Here is a 19,198-nt window from a genome sequence, read left to right as displayed (position 1 = left end):
TCACCATAAAATTATGTCCTCTTGTAATGGACATTTCCGCCATGGGAAGAAGTTTCTGGCTATCCACTTTATCTATGCCAGTCATCATCTTGTACACCTCTATCAAGTCACCTCTCATCCTTCTTCGCTCCATTGAGAAAAGCCCTAGCTCCCTCAACCTTTCTTTATAAGACATGCCCTCCAGTCCAGGCAGCATCCTGGTAAATCTCCTGTGCACCCTCTCTAAAGCTTCCACATCCTTCCTATAATGTCCAGCATTACCGGGAAATGCTTCCTAAACAACCTCCACATTTCTGTTGTGCATTCCCTGAGAACATCAGTTCCCAATTTAGGCGCACCAATTCCTGCACAATAGCATGGTAATTCCCCTTCCCCCAATTAAATACTTTATCATACTGTCTGCTCCTATCCCTCTCCATGAGTATTGTAAAGATCTGGGAGTTTTGATCACTATGTCTGAAATGGTCTCCCACCGAGAGATCTGACACCTGACATAGTTCATTGCCAAGCAACAAATCCAATATGGCCACCCATCTTGTCGGCCTATCTACATATTGAGTCAGGAACACTTCCTGGACACACCTGACAAAATCTGCTCCATCCAAACTATTTGAACAAAGAAGGTTCCAATCAATATTAGGGAAGTTAAAGTCACCCATGACAACAACCCTGTTACTTCTGAAACTTTCCAAAATCTGCTTCCCAACCTGCTCCTCCATGTCACTGTTGCTACTGGGGAGTCTGTAGAAAACTCCCAATAAAGTCACTTCTCCTTTCCTGTTTCTGACTTCCACCCATACTGATTCTGTAGACAAACCCTCCTCATTGACCTACCTTTCTGCATCTGTGATACTATCCTTGATTAGCAATGCCACTACTCCACCTCTTTTACCTCGTCCCAATATTCCTTTTGAAACTTCTGAATCTTGGAACATCCAGCAACCATTCCTGCTCTTGTGATATCCAAGTCTCCGTAATGGCCACAATATCATTGTTCCAAGTACTGATCCATGCTCTAAGTTCGTCACAGTTATTCCTGATACTTGTAGCATTAACATAGACACACTTCAACTGACTGCATATTTGTCCTATCAAGTGCATTTCCCTTCTCACAGGCTCTATGCATGCTGTGCCTGGCTGTCCGCTATTTACTCCATCATCTGCTCTGTAGCTCCAGTTCCCAACCCTCTGCCAATCTAGTTTAAACCCTCCCAAAGAGCTCAAGCAAACCTCCAGCCCAGATGCAACCTGTCCTTCTTGTTCAGTTCCCACCTTCCCCAGAAAGTATCCCAGTGATCCATATATCTGAAGCCACATGTTCATTTGCACTCGCTTTCTATTCCTAGCCTCACTAGCCCATGGCACTGGTAGCATTCTTGAGTGTATTACTCTGCTCGTCCTGCTTTCTAGCTTCCAACCTAACTCCCTATGTTCTCTTTTCATGTCCTCCTCCCTTTCCCTACTTGTCATTGGTACCAATGTGTACCACGACTTCTGACTGCTGTCCCTCCATCTTAAGAATATACTTATTTTGAATGTCCCCAAAATGTCTGTCACTTTGATTGCATTAATGTATCCCCTAGCGTAGAATGCCTATTTACTTCTGATAGCTCACCTTTCATGCTCATATAGTTGCTTTTATTTATGCTTAAAATACTAGCCTTAGACACACTCTTCTACCTTTCAAATTAGATGTAAAATTAGATGTTAAATCAATCATGTTGTAGTCTTTGCTTCAAGAGATGCCTTTACATTGTGATCTTGACTTAATCCTGTCACATTACATAATAGCAAACCTTACATAATCTGCAGCACAAAGGATCTTCAGGGACCTTGTGCACAAAACACAGGTAACATATAGGTGCAGCAGATAATCAGGAAGGCTAATGGAATGGTGGCCCTCATTTTGAAAGTGTTGGGGTAATAGCGTAAAGAGGTTTTAGTGCAACTGTACAAGGCACTGGTGAGACCTCATCTGGCAAACTGTGAACATTTTTAATCCCCTTATTTAAGAAAATATATTATTCATTGCAAGCAGTTCAGAGAAGGTTCACGAGAAAGATCCCCAGAATGGAAGGTTTATCTGTTATGAGCAAAGATTAAAAGGGTTGGCACTAAACTCATTGGGGGTTAGAAGAATTAGAGGTGATCTCATTGAAAGATATAAGATTAAGGGGCTTGACAGGATAAATGCTAAGAGAATGTTTCCTCTCGTGGGAGAGTCTAGGGCAAGAAGACATTGTCTCAAAATAATGAGGTGCCAATAGAGACTAAGATAAGGAGAAATTTCTTATCTGAGTATTGAGTGTCTTAGAACACCTTGCCACAGAGAACTGTGAAGGCAAAGTCCTTGTGTATATTTGTGGCTGAGATAGATAGATTCTTGAGCAGTAGGGGAATCAAGTATTACAGGGAAGATGCGACAAAGTGGACGTATGGAATGTCAGATCAGCCACAATTCTATTGAATGGTGGAGTATGCTTGTTCTACCCTTGTTCCTCTTGCTTGGTCTTAAAAGCATATTATGAACTTCTCATTCAGACTAATTTGATTTTCCAGTATATGTAGATTAAAGTCTCCCATGATTATTGTCATGATTTGGAGATGTCGGTGTTGGACTGGGGTGTACAAAGTTGCAAATCACACAACACCAGGTTATAGTCCAACAGGTTTAATTGGAAGCACACCAGCTTTCGGAGCGTCGCTCCTTCATCAGGTGATGAAGGATCAGCGCTCTGAAAACTTGTGTGATTTTTAACTTTGATTGTTGTCATTGTTTTAAAATAAGCACCCAATACTACTACTTATATAAGTTGTCCTATGTTGTGTTTGCTATTAGGTGGCCTGTAGACCACTCCAACTAGTGATTTATTTTCCTTATTATTACACCCAAATCGATTTTAAATGCTGATCACCTGACCAAGGTTATCTCTAACTATTGCACTAAATACCATCCTTGATTAACAAAGCTACCCTTTCATGCTTACCTAACTTCGATGCCCCTCAATACTTAAGACCTAATCTATATTATGCTGCAGTCAAATCTCTGTAATGGCTATGTAGTGATTTATTCATGTGCACTATATATTTTTAACTTTATTATGAATATTATGCTGAGTGCTGATTTAATTGTCTTTTTGACAGCTTTGAAACCTGAAGTATTGATTAGAAGCATGTTCAAAGAATTTTTCCCTCTGCATCTTCCTGTCAATCTCTGAGCCTCTGCCCAACTACAATTTCAGACCTTAGTTTCAGAAAATGTTTAACTGATCTTTATGAGCCAGTTTATACAGCCTTGTTAAATGCTTAATTAATTAATTATCTTTGAATGCGACTAAATTCAGGTATAAACCAGAAAGATATATGCCCAGTAAACATTATTTTAAGCATATAGCAACTTAACAATGATCAGTCTGAATTTTTCTGAGATAAGACAACATACCTTAGAAATTAGCACACTTCTTTCTAATTTAAGATGAATATTTAAGTACTTCCAGCATCTATTTTGATTAAATTGTACATATCCATAGGTTCTGATAAAGTATCCAAACAATGTATGATGTATCAAAATATAGGTATTATAGAAATATTCATAAGTTTATCATTTTTTATTATTTTTGCAGAGATTTACTATTTAGTACGTAATGTTTTTGTATCAAAACACAATAACATAAATCAAGGTATGCTTTTAAAACGTCATGGATGTGAATCAATAATTATTAATGAATAATGTTTTGGCATCAGACAGTACAATGTGAAAGTTATAAATAATCAGATTTAATAGACGAAGTAACTTTCCTCATGAATTCAGCAACCTGAAATGCTGATCTGTTAATTTGTTCATAAAATTCAGTGCCTGACATTAAGAATTGGAAAACACTCACTTTCAAATTTTTTGAAGTTTTAATAGATTTTAACTAGGGATTTCCTTAGGGCTTGTCATGTTTTGACACTTTAAGTTTGGTTAAAATTTATCCTCAAGCATTGAAAGTCCCATGCACTTTCATCAAATTTGTGATAGTGAAGTGAGTGAAGACACAAGGAAAATCCACTACAAAATTGAGGCTCCATCTTGTAGGTGTTAGAGAAATGTAATTTTTTTTTTATTCATTCATGGGATGAGGGTGTTGTTAGCTAAGCAGCATTTATTAAATGTCCCTATAGGCCAGAGGGCAGTTAAGAGTCAACCACATTGCTGTAGGTCTAGAGTCACATGTAGCCCAGACCAGGTAAGGATGGCAGTTTCCTTCCCTGAAGGACATTAGTAAACCAGAGGGGTTTTTCTGACAATCAGCAATGGATTCATGGTCACTATTAGATTCTTAATCCCAGATTTTATTGAATTCAAATTTCACCATCTGCCATGGTGGGATTCAAACCCAGGTCCCCAGAACTTTACCTGGGTCTCAGGATTAACAGTCTAGCAATTTTACCGCGAGTCTGTCATCTCCCCTTAAATATCGACAATGGAGAGTCTTCCTTTGAATCGGGATCATTTTATTTGTTAGTGAAATGTGGATACTGTTGACAATGCCATCATTTACAGGATATCTTTAATTGCCTTGGTGAGATGCCGTGGTGTATCCTGTTCCCCCCCCCCACACCGTTCCAGCACTGCATGCATTTTTGTTGCTTTATGGAACCGCAAATGTTCTAAATGTATCGTTCCTGATCGAATCTTTCGAGTCCTTGGGATCTTTTTGTTTTAACGTTTAGTTGAGTAAACTTTATAATCTGTTCTCAGCTAGACAACAAGCTGGAATATTGTGAGAGATAACAATAATACTTCACATATGGTAGAAATTAAAAACAGATACAACTTGTCTTTGTTTGAATTGTACTTAACTATAATTTAGTCGCAAGGACTTGAGTGGCTATTTGTATCTATAATCCAGACTGTGCAGAAGAGGTGTGAGAGAAACCATCAAGATAGCAATCAGGTTCAAAAAATGCTTACGGTGGGGGTTGGTGTGGTTGGGGGTCACAAATAAATTCCTCTTTGATTTTCAACTGATTCTGTCAATTTGACTTTACTTTGTAGTACTCATCTAATGTTCTGGACAGACTGGGGGAAAAACCCACGAATTGAAAAGGCCAGTATGGATGGCACCTTGCGAACTATCTTAATAAGTCGCAAAATCTTCTGGCCAAATGGTTTAAGCATTGATTATCCAACTAAACTACTTTATTTTGCTGATGCATATTTGGATTATATTGAACATTGTGATTACAATGGGAACAACAGGAGACAGGTTTTAGCTAGTGACTTGGTAAGTGAATAAAGTATTATCTACCTGTTACTTAGAAATTAGACATACCTCTTTGGAATTTATGATTTGATATAAAACCCTCCATAATTATACATCATGTTGTAGATCCTGCAACATCCACATGCCATAACCATTTTTGAGGATTTTGTGTATTGGACTGAACGACGATCTAACCGTGTTACTAGAGTAAATAAGTGGCATGGAAAGAATCAGACTGTGATGATCAGAAATGTAATTGAGCCACTCGGAATAGTTGCTGTTCATTCTGTCAGGCAACCACCTGGTAGGTCAAAAATCATATTAATTCTTGACTAATAAAACCAATTACATTTTGTATTTTTAATGTTACATTTAGTAGTATTTTAGGATCATGGAGATTGTGCATTACATTTGACACGTGCCAGACCAGATATAATAAAGCAATTCTATTAAATGTCAAGTCGGTCAGGACATCATTCAAGTAAATAATTTCTCCCTGCGACTCTCAACCTCGTCGCAACTTACTGACTGGGATGTTTTGGGCCAACAAGGGTCGCATGCACTAGTCATAGAACAAGTGGAAAAACTTGGTAGTTCCTTGATGGAGATCCAATAGAATCAAATGCACTTCAGACACTATTGGGCCTTCCCTGTGGCTGCGGTCCCCAGATGTACAAGTGCTACCCATTGAGGGCTGCCAACCAATCTGAGGCTGGGCAGCTTGTGAATGCAGTGGCTCCTGCATTTTCCTTGGCCTCACAAACCCCTAACCACCCACAAGATTCTGAAGGGACTCCATGGGGCTAGGTCAGGGGTGACTTCCAGCTGTGGGAACAGGGTATCAAGAAAACAGAGTGTCCCTGTCAAATCTGACAGGTTTTCCTTTTCTACCTCCTGAGGATATGAGACACATCCACACACTCTCCATTTACTCTGTGTACCAGAATGAAGTTGCAGTGGACTTGGTGTCAACTATCCTACAGAGAAGATAAATTCACTTACTGTTGGTGACGGCTAGGAATCCTAAATCAGTCTCTTCCACCATCTGACATAATTGGAAGAGGTTTTCCCCCTGCTGGAAGACTACTGCAAGGCCTCTTATGGGCTGCATAAAATCCAGCTCAGTTTCACATGCCTAATAAATAGAGATGATTTTGTGGAGTTACAAGTTAACATTGCAAAAGATAAAGCATGTTCCAATCACTTCCTATCGTACGGTGATACTAATATTTTCCCCAACTTTGCTTCCATACCAGTTTACTATCATAAACTGCGTTGCATTTTCTAAACACCACTTTAGCCTAATATTAAATTAATGCTTACTCTATTTATATTTAGAGAATCAAACTCTAGTTGTAAATTTGAATGACTCCTTTGATATCTACAACAATGTTATGGATATTTGTTTTGCTTCCCAGCTTGGAATCCATGTTTGTCCAATCCTTGCAGCCACTTATGTCTGCTTTCGGCATCGGCTCCTAGATTCTATTCATGTGTCTGCCCCTCAGGCTGGAACCTAATGGCTGATTTGAAACACTGTGCAAAAGGTGGGACAGAATTATGATCTATACCTCACTGAAAATGTTGACTTTCACATCTAGTTATGTCATACAGAGGCAACAATAAAGATTTCTGAATTTTATATCTGTATTGTCTTAAGTAATAGAATAATTCCAAGGCACATTTGATTAGGAGGAAAGGTCTGATGACTTTTACAGGGGGCAGGTTTGTATTTAAAGTTACAAAGGAATGGGCAGAATGCAGTGACTGTGCCAAGGTCAGCCAAGTGGATCTCATAGAATATGAGTTCCCTGATTTGGGCTGTTAATCTGGTCTGGTCAGGGAGCTCTGGCTGACAGATAAGATTAGGAGTGTCAGAGATTCTGCTCACTTTGAAAGCTGGCTCTGAGGCAGCTGAATCTGTGTCAAGAACTCTCTATATGTGAATAAAAGGTGACTTGGTAACTGGATACCAGCCTGGGTTAAGTTATTTCACAAACCATGGTAGGAAATTCAACACTCTTCAATCCCCACGTACAAATTAATACAGGGAAAGTAGTATAAAAATGAACTTTGGATTGCTATTTTTGGGAAGCACATCAGATATTTTCCACCGACTACTTGTGGTGCAGGTTTGGGCTTTTTTAACTCCAGCAGAAAATATTGTTCTCGACCTTATAAATAATTGAATTAGCTGGATGTAAATGCATTCTTCTGATGAAATTGAATTTCAAAAGACTTTCAGAAAACAGCCCTAGGCTTTTTGCAGTAAGGTATTAACATTTGTGCTCAGTAGTTCAATTGCCTGTTTTTGGGCTCAACTGCTTAAAATTGTGTTCTCTTAGATCCTGTCAACTCTATGAATGGCTATTGAATCTCAAAATTATACTTTTTGGCTTCCAATTTTATTTTTATTCTTTATTAGCACTCATTCAGAATGAAGAAGTCTTACAGTATATTGAAGTATTTTGCTCACTTTTACAATTGTATTATGCAGGATTTGTCTTCTGGAAATTATTTTCAAATCCTTAAGAGAAGGTGTACAAAGAGATACTAAAATGTTTTTATTCCTCTCATTGCCATAGTTTTATCAATGCTCCAATTATATTTGCAGGACAATTATGCAAATATACAAATATTGAAATTTTATTTGTTGTTGAAAGATTTGGAATGATTGCTCAATTGATATGTTTGCTCCTCAGTAGCAGTTTGATAATAACAAATAGTTTATATTTTCAGCAGAGATTAAGTTACCAACAGTGATTTTCAGCAGAAAGCTTTTTTTTTGGCTTACCCAAAGCTTTAAAAATACAATTGTGTCAGATACAAATAAACAGAAACATATAAAATCCAAAATCCTACTCATTTCAATATATTTCACATTCTGTGCTTTTTGATATCTGATTTAAACTTAGGTTGGTAAATGTTCATTCAAGGTGACATTACCAGGTGGTTGAGAAGTTAGGCACAACATGTTTATGATCAAAGGTTTCATTTTCATAGGAAGTTGGAATTCCTACAGTGTAGAAACAGGCCCTTTGGCTCAACAAATCCACACCGATCCTCTGAAGAGATACCCACCCAGACCCATTCCCCTACTCTAAGCTTACCCCTGACTAGTTCTCCTAACCTACATATTACTGATTACTATGAGCAATTTAGCATGGCCAATTCACCTAACCTCCACATTTTTGGATTGTGGGAGAAAACCAGACCACCTGGAGGAAACCCATGCAGACACGGGGAGAACGTGCAACCTCTACACAGGCAGCTGCCCGAGGCTGGAATTGAACCCAGGTCCCTGGCGCTGAGAGGCAGCAGTGCTAATCACTGTGCTGTGTCTTGTTGTGGATTAGAAATGATGCAGAGATGCTGGTGTTGGACTATGGTGGACAAAGTCAGAAGTCACACAACTTCAGGACATAGTGCAACAGGTTTACTTGAAATCACAAACTCTCAGAGCACTGTTCCTTCCATCACTTCACCTGATGAAGGAACAGCACTCCAAAAGCTTGTGACTTCAAATAAACCTGTTGGGCTATATACTAACATCATGTGACTTCTCACCGTGAATTCAAAAGTCCAACTTTTAAATGAGCCACCCATCTAGTTTTAAAATGTCAGGATTTCTGTAATTCTATAATCAAGCCATTTCCTGTAATGTGTCTATACTGCTAATTGATCTTGAAAAGTAGGTGTCACGTTTTCCTAAGATTCATTACATTTCATCTTGAAGAATATCTGCTATCATAAGAAAGTGTACAACTGAGTGGAGTTGGGTTCTTTGTTTTGATTTAACCGAGGTAGGAGGACACGTTTTGGAATTGTGAGGAGGAGGCAGGAAAATGAAGGATAATTTTTTGTTAAAACAAATGCCATATCAGAACAGATCTGTATGCATGGGCAATGAGAAAGGTGAGGAATAATACTAGAATATTACCTTCCTCTTTTGCAACCCTTCCTTTGGCCAAGATGATCATTTAATGTTTTTATCCCAAACACATTTTGATTGACCAAATTAACATTACAGATTTTCACAATTTGCTCAGATTTGCTTAATTAAAGCTGACTTTTACTCAAAGTTTTGTTTTTCTAACACTGCATTACGATTGATAAACCAAATGAACCATAGGGCTCCATAGAAGAGCCATTCAACTCCAAAAGTGTTAATTCTGTTCCTCTCCTCTGTCGGACCTGCTGAGTTTCTCCATTACTTTCTCCTTTTATTTTGAATTTCCAGCCACTACAGTATTTGGCTTTTGTTTTATAAACACAACTGTGTATGACTGTAAAATCAGCACTGTGTCTGCCTGGCCAAGCCCAATTTGTTTTAGCACAAATGGATTACATTAGCAGAAAATCTCTGTCATAATATTTCTCTTTAAGCAGAAGCTTATGTTTGTGTAAGATTTTGAAATTTGCTCAAGAATTTAAAATAATCTTCCTTCACCATTCCTAGCTGAACAGCCTTTCCTAATTGTTGTGCGAAACAGCATCATCTTTGGCATTTCTCTGGATCCTGATGACAAAGCTAATGATGCCATAGTTCCTGTAGCTGGAGTCCAGAATGGCTATGATGTTGACTTTGATGAAGAGGAGGTGCTGTATTGGGTTGAATATCCAGTAAGTACAAATAGTTTTCTCAAATATAACGAATGTAGCAGTCAACCTCCAATTGCCATCACTTTCCAATGCTCTGCTTTTTAAAATGCTGCTTGTCCAAGTAGTCTGAATTTTCTTCATATCTTCTATACACTTTATGGATCTGAGTTAAATGAGACTAAATTAGCAATCAATACCCTAGGATACTACAGTGAAATGGCAATTCTCTTCTGTTAGTTTATTCCCTTTATATTACTAGAATCAGTAACTCATCAAAATGGGTTGTATCAATGTACTTACTTTATAAATCCATATATATAAGTGGTATCAGTCAAAAATCTAAGGACAGAACAGTTTTTGTTAAAAGAAAACTCAAGTTTGAACAGATTTAAATATGCACAAAAACAATTCCCTGTGGCATAAGATCACTGGTTAGAAAATATCAAGAGCTCGGTCATTCTTTAACTTTAGTGAATTGATGGTGGTAAAAATAAAATATGCAGAGATATGGAATAGCATTACTGAGCAGAAAAGAAAAAACCTTCTTCCATCCAACTCTATTTTAATTTAAAATTGCCTCTTAACCTACCCTTTTTTGTTATTGTTGCACTTGGTGGGCAGTGCTTGTTAATTAGTAATTCTTTATTTAACCTATTTTTATAATCAACCTGTTAAGAGATGTTATTACACACCTCTGGAATAGATGGATCTTGAACCTCTCATTCTAGGGTAGGGACATGTCCACAGACAGAGTGGTTAAGAAGGCATTTAGCACGCTTGCCTTCATTGCACAGACCTTTGAGTATAGAAGTTGGGTCATCATATTGAGGTCGTATAGGACATTGGTGAGGCCTCTTCTGGCATACTATGTGCAGGTCTGGTTGCCCTGCAATAGAAAGAATATTATTAAATTGGAAGAGGGTTCAGAAATGATTTACCAGAATGTTGCTGTAACTGGAGGGTTTGAGTTATAAGGAGAGGTTGGATGGGCTGGAACCTTTTTCACTGGAGCATAGGAGGTTGAGAGGTGACCTTATACAGGTTTATAAAATCCTGAGGGGAATAGATAAGGCGAATAGCAGGGGGTTTGTTTCCCTAGGGTGGAGGAGTTCAAAACTAGAAGGCATACTTTTAAGGTTGGAGGAGAAAGTTTTGAAAAGGACACGAGGGGCAACTTTTTTATGCAGAGGGTAGTTCATGCGTGGAATGAACTGCTAGAGGAAGTAGTGGATGCAGCTACAGTTACAGGATAAGTACCTGAATAGGAAAGGTTTGGAGGGATATGGGCCAAATACAGGCAGATGGGAATACTTTAGTTTGGGAACATAATCAGTGTGGACTCGTTGGACCAAAGGGTCTGCTTCTGTGCTGTATGACGATGATTTATGACCCTCAAAATATTGTTGCTAGATGTTGATTATATAATTACTAACATGCGTAATTGGGTGACAGTTTAATGAAAAAAATGAGCTGCGCTCCTCTCCACTGGTGAGTTGGGCTTCTGGATAACAACGGAAAGGTCCACAATGTAAAGGTAGAGACTGGATTATATGCTAAAATATAAATTTACGATCAAGCCTTTGTAAATCTCAATGTAAGACTTTTACTAGGAGAAAGTGAAGACTGCAAATGCTGGAGATCAGAATTCGAGAGTGTGGTGCTGGAAAAGCACAGCAGGTCAGCCAACATCCAAGGAACTGGAGAATCGGTGTTTCAGGCATATGCCCTTCATCAGGATTCCTGATGAAGGGCTTATACCCAAAACGTCGATTCTCCTGCTCCTTGGATGCTGCCTGACCTGCTGTGCTTTTCCAGCATCACAGTCGTGACTGTAAGACTTTTACTGCCTAATTCAACATACAGATGTTGATCAGTGAAATACCATGTAGTCAACTATTCATACACTTACTTGTAGGATTAGTTTATAAATATATCTTCTTATTTCACATTTATTTTTGTGTTTTTTTCTGCAGTTGCTATGTTTTATTCTGTTTAGTTAATCTCTCTCACTTGTTTTGTTTTTCTTGAGCAGTCCAGTGATAGCTCTTATTTTCTGTAGTCTATTGGATTTGCACTCTAATCTTTGAGGAGAATCATAATCTGAAGAGAACCATATTGATTACAACTGATTGGAATTCAGGTCAAGGGTCTAATTTATTCTGCATGCATTGATTTCTTAATCTTAAGGATGTCCTTTGATATGAAAATACAGTCAAAATTAGAGTGTGGTAATATACATACTACGTATTAATACCATTACAGCCAGGTAATGTTAGAACTTGTCTTCCTTTAGGTCTGACATTGAGGTTAACATTTTCCGAGATAGACTCTGCTTTTTGCAATATTCCACAAAGTGGAATCTTAATGTCAGTTTCTGTGAATGTGGTTTGATTTAAAGTTAATCAGAGAAGGTCAAGCAGCTCAGAGCATGCATTATTTAGAGAATGTTGACAGTTTCTAGCAATCCTGCTTCTAAATCCTCCTTCAGATTGTGAGAATCAGGTGACCTAGATATTATGATTCTATAATCCAAAGAGCTGAGGGCTGAGATATGCATGAGAGGCTAATAAACCTGAGGAAGAGAGATTCCCTAACTTTGCACAATATTTAATTTATATTGAGGTTTCTAGTAGAGAAAGGCATTGCATGTGGTATGGAAATAGAAGGTTTTTCTTAGCTTAGGTTAAGTTTATAATAGGTTTAGAATAATCACCTCCTGTCAATGACAAAAAGTAGAAAAAACATTTGCCTGAAAATATTCCGAGCTTTAGTCAGGAAAATGGATTAAGATTTTCAAGAAATTGTCATTATCTGCAGTTAAACAGGTCCACGTTTGCTCACACTGACTTATGTTGGACTTGGCCAACTATTTCTAAGTACTTAGGAGGATTTAAGGATTTCCTTCTTTGAAAGTGTGTCTAGATCCCACTGTTAAGTAGAGGATTTGTAAGTGTGGAACAGGTCCCTGCTCTCTTGTCTCTGAGATTGTAAAGATTTTTCTTACTGTGATTTATGTGCTTTTAGGGAGAAATTCACACTGTGAGGTCAGATGGAACCAATAGAAGCATGTTTGCTCCAGCTTCTACCATTGGCTCCCCTATGGGCTTGGCTTATGATTGGATCTCCATGAACCTTTACTATACCAACTTTGACCAACAGTCCATTGAGGTCAGTATTCTTGACTTAAATTCAATCAATTCCTGCATGGAATCAAAGTGGTAGAATTGTTGTAGTAAAGCTGTAGGATATGTTGTGTTTACAAAAGCTGATAACTGATGAAACAAATTTTGTACAGATAGTAATTTGTTTTTATGCAAGTAAATTCTTATTCATTAAATGTTATTATGACATACATATCATGAGGTTAATTGCAATACTTAAATAATATTTTATACCAATTTCTGGACTCTAGTGCAACTGTCAGGATGGATTGGCTCAGTTGACTATGATGTGGTGGAGGAGAATGTGAACAGTGCTACTTAAATCCTGTTACAGTTAAGATAGTTCCTCAGGGACTACTTCCTTGCTTTGCCCCATTGTGATACCATGACATAAACCGCAATTAGCAATCTTTGGCCTACAAGAACACTACATGATGACACTTGCATTTTACTTTGTGTCAATTATAGTTATTTAGTTAAACATTGGTTTTCTTTGCCTATTTAACATTGAGAAACTTGATACTTGAAGTTAACATTTTTAACTTGTAGTATGTCCTAATTTTGTGTTCATAACAACAAAGAACAACAGAGGAAATTACAGCACAGGAACAGGTCCTTCAGCCCTGAAGCCTGCGCCGATCCAGATCCTCTATCTAAACCTGTTGCCTATTCTGTAAGGATCTGTAACCCTCTGCTCCCTGCCCATTCATGTATTTGTCTATATATATCTTAAATGACACCATCGTGCCAGCCTCTACCACCTCCACTGGCAACGTGTTCCAGGCACCCACCACCCTCTGTGGTAAAGAACTTTTCACTCATATCACCCTTAAATATTTCCTTCTCACCTTGAACTTGTGACCCCTAGTAATTGAATCCCCCTCTCTAGGAAAAAAAGCTTCTTGCTATCCATCCTGTCTGTACCTGTCATGATTTTGTATACCACAACCAGGTCCCCTCTCAACCTTTGTTTTTCTAATGAAAGTAATCCTATCTACTCAACCTGTCTTCATAGCTAGCGTCCCCCATACCAAACAACATCCTGGTGAACCTCCTCTGCACCCTCACTAAAGCATCCACATGTGGCAACCAGAACTGTATGCAGTATTCCAAATGTGGCCAAACCAAAGTCCTACACAAATGTAACATGACCTGCCAACTCTTGTACTCAATACCCCATTCGACGAAGGAAAGCATGCCATATGCCTTCTTGACCACTATATTGCTCGAATAGAGTTGCCACCTTTGTGTACAATGGGCCCGAGCACCCAGATCTCTGTGTACATCAATTTTCCCCAGGGCTTTTCCATTTACTATATAATTTGCTCTTGAATTGGATCTTCCAAAATGCATCACCTCACATTTGCCCGGATTGAACTCCATCTGCCATTTCTCTGCCGAACTCTCCAATCTATCTATATTCTGCTGCAATCTCTGACAGTCCCCTTCACTATCTGCTACTCCACCAATCTTAGTGTCGTCTGCAAACTTGCTAATCAGACAACCTATACCTTCCTCCAGATCATTTATGCATATCACAAACAGTAGTGGTCCCAACACAGATCCCTGTGGAACACCACTGGTCACAGGTCTCCATTTTGAGAAACTCCCTTCCACTACTACTCTGTTTCCTGTTGCCCAGTCAGTTCTCTATCCATCTAGCTAGTACACCCTGGACCCCATGCAACTTCACTTTCTCCGTCAGCCTACCATGGGGAACTTTATCACATGCCTTACAGAAGTCCATGTATATGACATCTACAATGCTTCCCTCATCAATGAACTTTCTCACTTCCTCAAAGAATTCTATTAAGTTAGCACGACATGACCTCCCCCTGCACAAAACCATGATGCCTATCACTGATAAGCCCATTTTCTTACAAATGTAAATAGATCCTATGAAGAGAAAATGCTGGAAAATCTCAGCAAGTCTTGCAGCATCTGTAAGGAGAGAAAAGAGCTGCGTTTTGAGTCCAACTGACCCTTTGTCAAAGCTTTGACAAAGGGTCAGTTAGACTCAAAACATCAGCTCTTTTCTCTCCTTACAGATGCTGCAACACTTGCTGAGATTTTCCAGCATTTTCTCTTCTTTGGTTTCAGATTCCAGCATCCGTAGTAATTTGCTTTTATTTAAATAGATCCTATCCCTCAGTATCTTTTCCAGCAGCTTCCTGACCACTGACCCCATGCTCACTGGCCTATAATTACTAATATTATCCTTGCTACCCTTCTTAAACAAGGAGACAAAATTAGCAATTCTCCAGTCCTCTGGGATCTCACCCATGTTCAAGGATGCTATAAAGGTATATGTGAAGACCCCAATTATTTCCTCTCTCGCTTCCCTCAGTAACCTGGGGTAGGTCCCATCTGGATCTGGGGACTTGTCCACTTTAATGCCTTTTCGAATACCCAACACTTACTCCCTCCTTATGCTGAGTTGACCTAGAGTAATCAAATATCTATTTCTGATCTTAATATCTCCCTCTCCTAGGTGAATACTGAAAGTACTTATTAAGAATCTCACCCATTTTCTCTGATTCCATGCATAACTTCCCTTCTTTTGTTCTTGAGTGGGCCAATCCTTTCTCTAGTTACCCTCTTGCTTCTTATATATGAATAAAAGACTTTGGGTGTTCCCTTAACCTGTTTTCTAAAGGTATTTCATGACCCCTTTTAGCCCTCTTAATTCCACATTCCAGATTGGTACTACTTTCCCAATATTTGTCCAAAGCTTCGTCTGTTTTCAGTCGCCTAGACCTATGCATGCTTCCTTTTTCCTCTTAGCTAGTCTCTCAATTTCATTTGTCATCCATGGTTCCCTAATCTTGCCTTTTCTATCCCTCATTTTCACAGGGACATGTCTGTCCTGCACTCTAACCAACCTCTCTTTAAAAGCATCCCACATTTTAAATGTGGATTTACCCTCAAACAGCTGTTTCCAAAACACATTCCCCAGCTCTTGCCTAATTCTGCTAAAGTTGGCCTTGCCCAATTTACCACTCTTCCTTTAGGCCCACTCTCATTTTTACACAATAATAAGAAAGAAATGTGGTTTCGAGGACAAATCTAGGTCACGGCACACTAAACTGACTGCAAACAATGTTGCAAGGTAGTATAATCTGAATAATTAGCAGAAGCGTTTGTCACAGCTTTTGGTCTTCTACCATTAGCTCACTTAATGGTGGAATGTGGAAGGTCTGTCAAGCAGGCAGAGGAATTTGAAAGAATTTGGCCATTTTAAAGTAAGTAGATGCACAAAGAAGCAAAGATTGTAAAGGATGCAAGTAGATTTTAAGATTTTGTCAAACGTTTTAATATTCTTAGTAGGGGCTTGATGGGGGAAGGGTGCTGTGGAGAAGAGAAAGAAAAAATAAAATTAAATGAAATGCAATGTGGGGACACAAATATGAGTCTTCAAGGACAAATGGAGTTGTACTTGATCCCTTTTTCATGAAGGAGAAGATAGGCACAATACTTCACAAAATATGTATGAAGGGAGTTGCCCCATTTTGCAAGGTATTCTTCCTATTAGAGAAGAATGAAAAGACACATACAGCCCACTGTGTCATAGTGGAACTCCATACTTGATGCTCTGCACTTTTGAGAACTTTGGCACTTTGGAAAAACTGTGCTCTGTGATCTGATGGTTGTTTTCCACAGGGAAAATTATATAAATGTAACTGGAGACAAGCAATCTAGGATCCTCATTTAAATCATTCAAAGGAATAGTCACCTTGTCAACTTTGGTGACTACAAAGAAAATAGCATCTGATTATAAGAAGCATAAATAAAATTAGGTGCTGACCTCAAACCCCATCCCTACACACATTCATATCCCACAACAGTTCCACAGCGAACATGTCAGTGGTGAGCGTACCAACAATCCTGACTGATGGAAACAGTGACAGTTTCTCTAAGATGAGGCCTTTTCCACGTTTCTGCAAGTCCGACCTTACAGAGCTGTTTGTCAATCAAACGGCTAGTAGATTTATGACCCCAATGGTGCCACTGCATCTCCAGGCTGTCCCGAGGAAGACAGGCCCAGCATCAGAAGCAAATCCAAGTTATCTCCTGGGCTAGGGTCCTGGTGAGGGGTTTGAAAAGTGTTAGGGGGTAACTTTGGCAGCCTAGAGGAGGATTGAGGTATGAAGGAAAGAAGTATGACCTTTGAGTGTTGTGGTATCTTTAATGGGCCCAGGGAACGTGCAAAGAAGGTCATCCGTGCAGGCAATAACATTGCAGTGACAACCCAGCGTTATTGTTCTCTATTTGGGATTTGCACACTGTGGGTGGAGGACCTTTGAACATTTCAGCCTACAAGTAGAAAATTCCAGGGTGAGGGGTGGGCTAGGACTGAGAACCAACTGCTTGCCCACTTGAATGAGAATTTGACAGAGAGAGAAAACTATCCTGAAAGAAGCTTGTTCTCTTAATAAGCTAATTTTTATCTTACTTATTTATTATTATAGTTGAATCAGAATTAGCTTTATTGTCACGTGTACTCACATGAGTACAGTGCAAGGTTACAAGTCGCCACTTATGGCATCATTTTAGGCAAAAAGGTGCCTAGATACAGATTCTTAAGCACAAATTCTTTGGAAAAAAACAAGAAAAATAAAGAAATAAAACGTCTGGCATTACAGACCTTTGTGCCTTTGTGCTAACCCAGACTGCACCTTGCCTTTCCTCCGGTCTCAACCTGTCTACCCCCTCCCCGACTCCAACCTCTCACCCTCACAATGTGCACCCCTCCAATCCCTCTGCTCCAATCCCGACCTCACCATCAAGCCAGCAGATAAAGGGGGCGCAGTGGTAGTCTGGCGCACTGACCTCTACACCGCTGAAGCCAGACACCATCTCGAGGACACCACTTCCTACTGCCCCCTCGACCATGACCACACCCCCAACTCATTTCTACCTACCTCGACACTGTGCTATCCTCCCCTAGTCCAGGAACTCCCCACATACGTTTGAGACACCACCCACGCCCTCCACCTCCTCCAAGACTTCCGTTTCCCCAGCCCCCAATGCCTCATCTTCACCATGGATATCCAGTCCCTCTACACTTCCATCCGCCATGACCAGGGCCTCCAAGTCCTCCGTTTCCTCCTCTCCCGACGTCCACAACAGTACCCATCCACCGTCACTCTCATTTGTTTGGCCGAACTGGTCCTCACCCTGAACAATTTCTCCTTCGAATCCTCCCACTTCCTCCAGACCAAAGTGATAGCCATGGGCACCCCTATGGGCCCCAGCTATGTCTGTCTCTTTGTTGGCTACGTAGAACAGTCCATCTTCTGTAATTACACCGGCATCACTCCCCACCTCTTCCTCCGCTACATTGGCACCACCTCGTGCTCCCGTGAGGAGGTTGAGCAATTCATAAACTTCACCAACACATTCCACCCTGACCTTAAATTTACCTGGACTATCTCTGACATCTCCCTTCCCTTCCTGGACCAATCCAACTCCATTAATGACAACCAACTTGACACTGACATTTTTTACAAACCCACCGACTCCCACAGCTACCTGGATTACACCTCTTCCCACCCTAGCTCCTGTAAAAATGCCATCCCGTATTCCCAATTCCTCTGTCTCCGCCGTATCTGCTCCCAGGAGGACCAGTTCCACCACAGAATACATCAGATGGCCTCCTTCTTTAGAGACCGCAATTTCCCTTCCCACGTGGTTAAAGATGCCCTCCAATGCATTTCATCCACATCCCGCACCTCCACCCTCAGACCCCAGCCCTCCAACCGTAACAAGGACAGAACGCCTCAGGTGCTCACCTTCCACCCTATCAACCTTCGCATAAACCAAATCATCCGCCGACATTTCCGCTACCTCCAAACGGACCCCACCACCAGGGATATATTTCCCTCCCCACCCCTTTCCGCCTTCCGCAAAAACAATTTCCTCCATGACTACCTGGTCAGGTCCACGCCCCCCTACAACCCACCCACTTATCCTGGCACCTTCCCTTGCCACCGCAGGAATTGCAAAACCTGCACCCACTCCTCCTCCCTCACCTCCATCCAAGGCCCTAAAGGAGCCTTCCACATCCATCAAAGTTTTACCTGCACATCCACCAATATCATTTATTGTATCCATTGCTCCCGATGCGGTCTCCTCTACATTGGGGAGACTGGACGCTTCCTAGCAGAGCGCTTTAGGGAACATCTC

The 19,198-nt window shown here is 40.0% G+C and overlaps 1 protein-coding gene across 2 annotated transcripts in view; it reads left to right on the top strand.

Moving 5' to 3' along the window:
• Positions 1-19,198, top strand: part of lrp2a (low density lipoprotein receptor-related protein 2a) — a 333,042-nt gene that overhangs the window by 145,486 nt on the left and 168,358 nt on the right. For both annotated transcript variants that reach the window (XM_043693942.1, XM_043693941.1), the window contains exons 29-33: positions 5,042-5,270; positions 5,376-5,553; positions 6,668-6,796; positions 9,709-9,872; positions 12,876-13,019. In XM_043693942.1, the coding sequence (XP_043549877.1) occupies positions 5,042-5,270; positions 5,376-5,553; positions 6,668-6,796; positions 9,709-9,872; positions 12,876-13,019 (844 nt within the window). The remainder of the gene's footprint in view (positions 1-5,041; positions 5,271-5,375; positions 5,554-6,667; positions 6,797-9,708; positions 9,873-12,875; positions 13,020-19,198) is intronic.

The sequence above is a fragment of the Chiloscyllium plagiosum genome, chromosome 7, assembly GCF_004010195.1.
Source record: "Chiloscyllium plagiosum isolate BGI_BamShark_2017 chromosome 7, ASM401019v2, whole genome shotgun sequence".
Lineage (NCBI taxonomy): Eukaryota > Metazoa > Chordata > Chondrichthyes > Orectolobiformes > Hemiscylliidae > Chiloscyllium > Chiloscyllium plagiosum.
The sequence above is the reverse complement of the archived record's forward strand: the minus strand, read 5'-3'. Positions and strand labels throughout refer to the sequence as shown.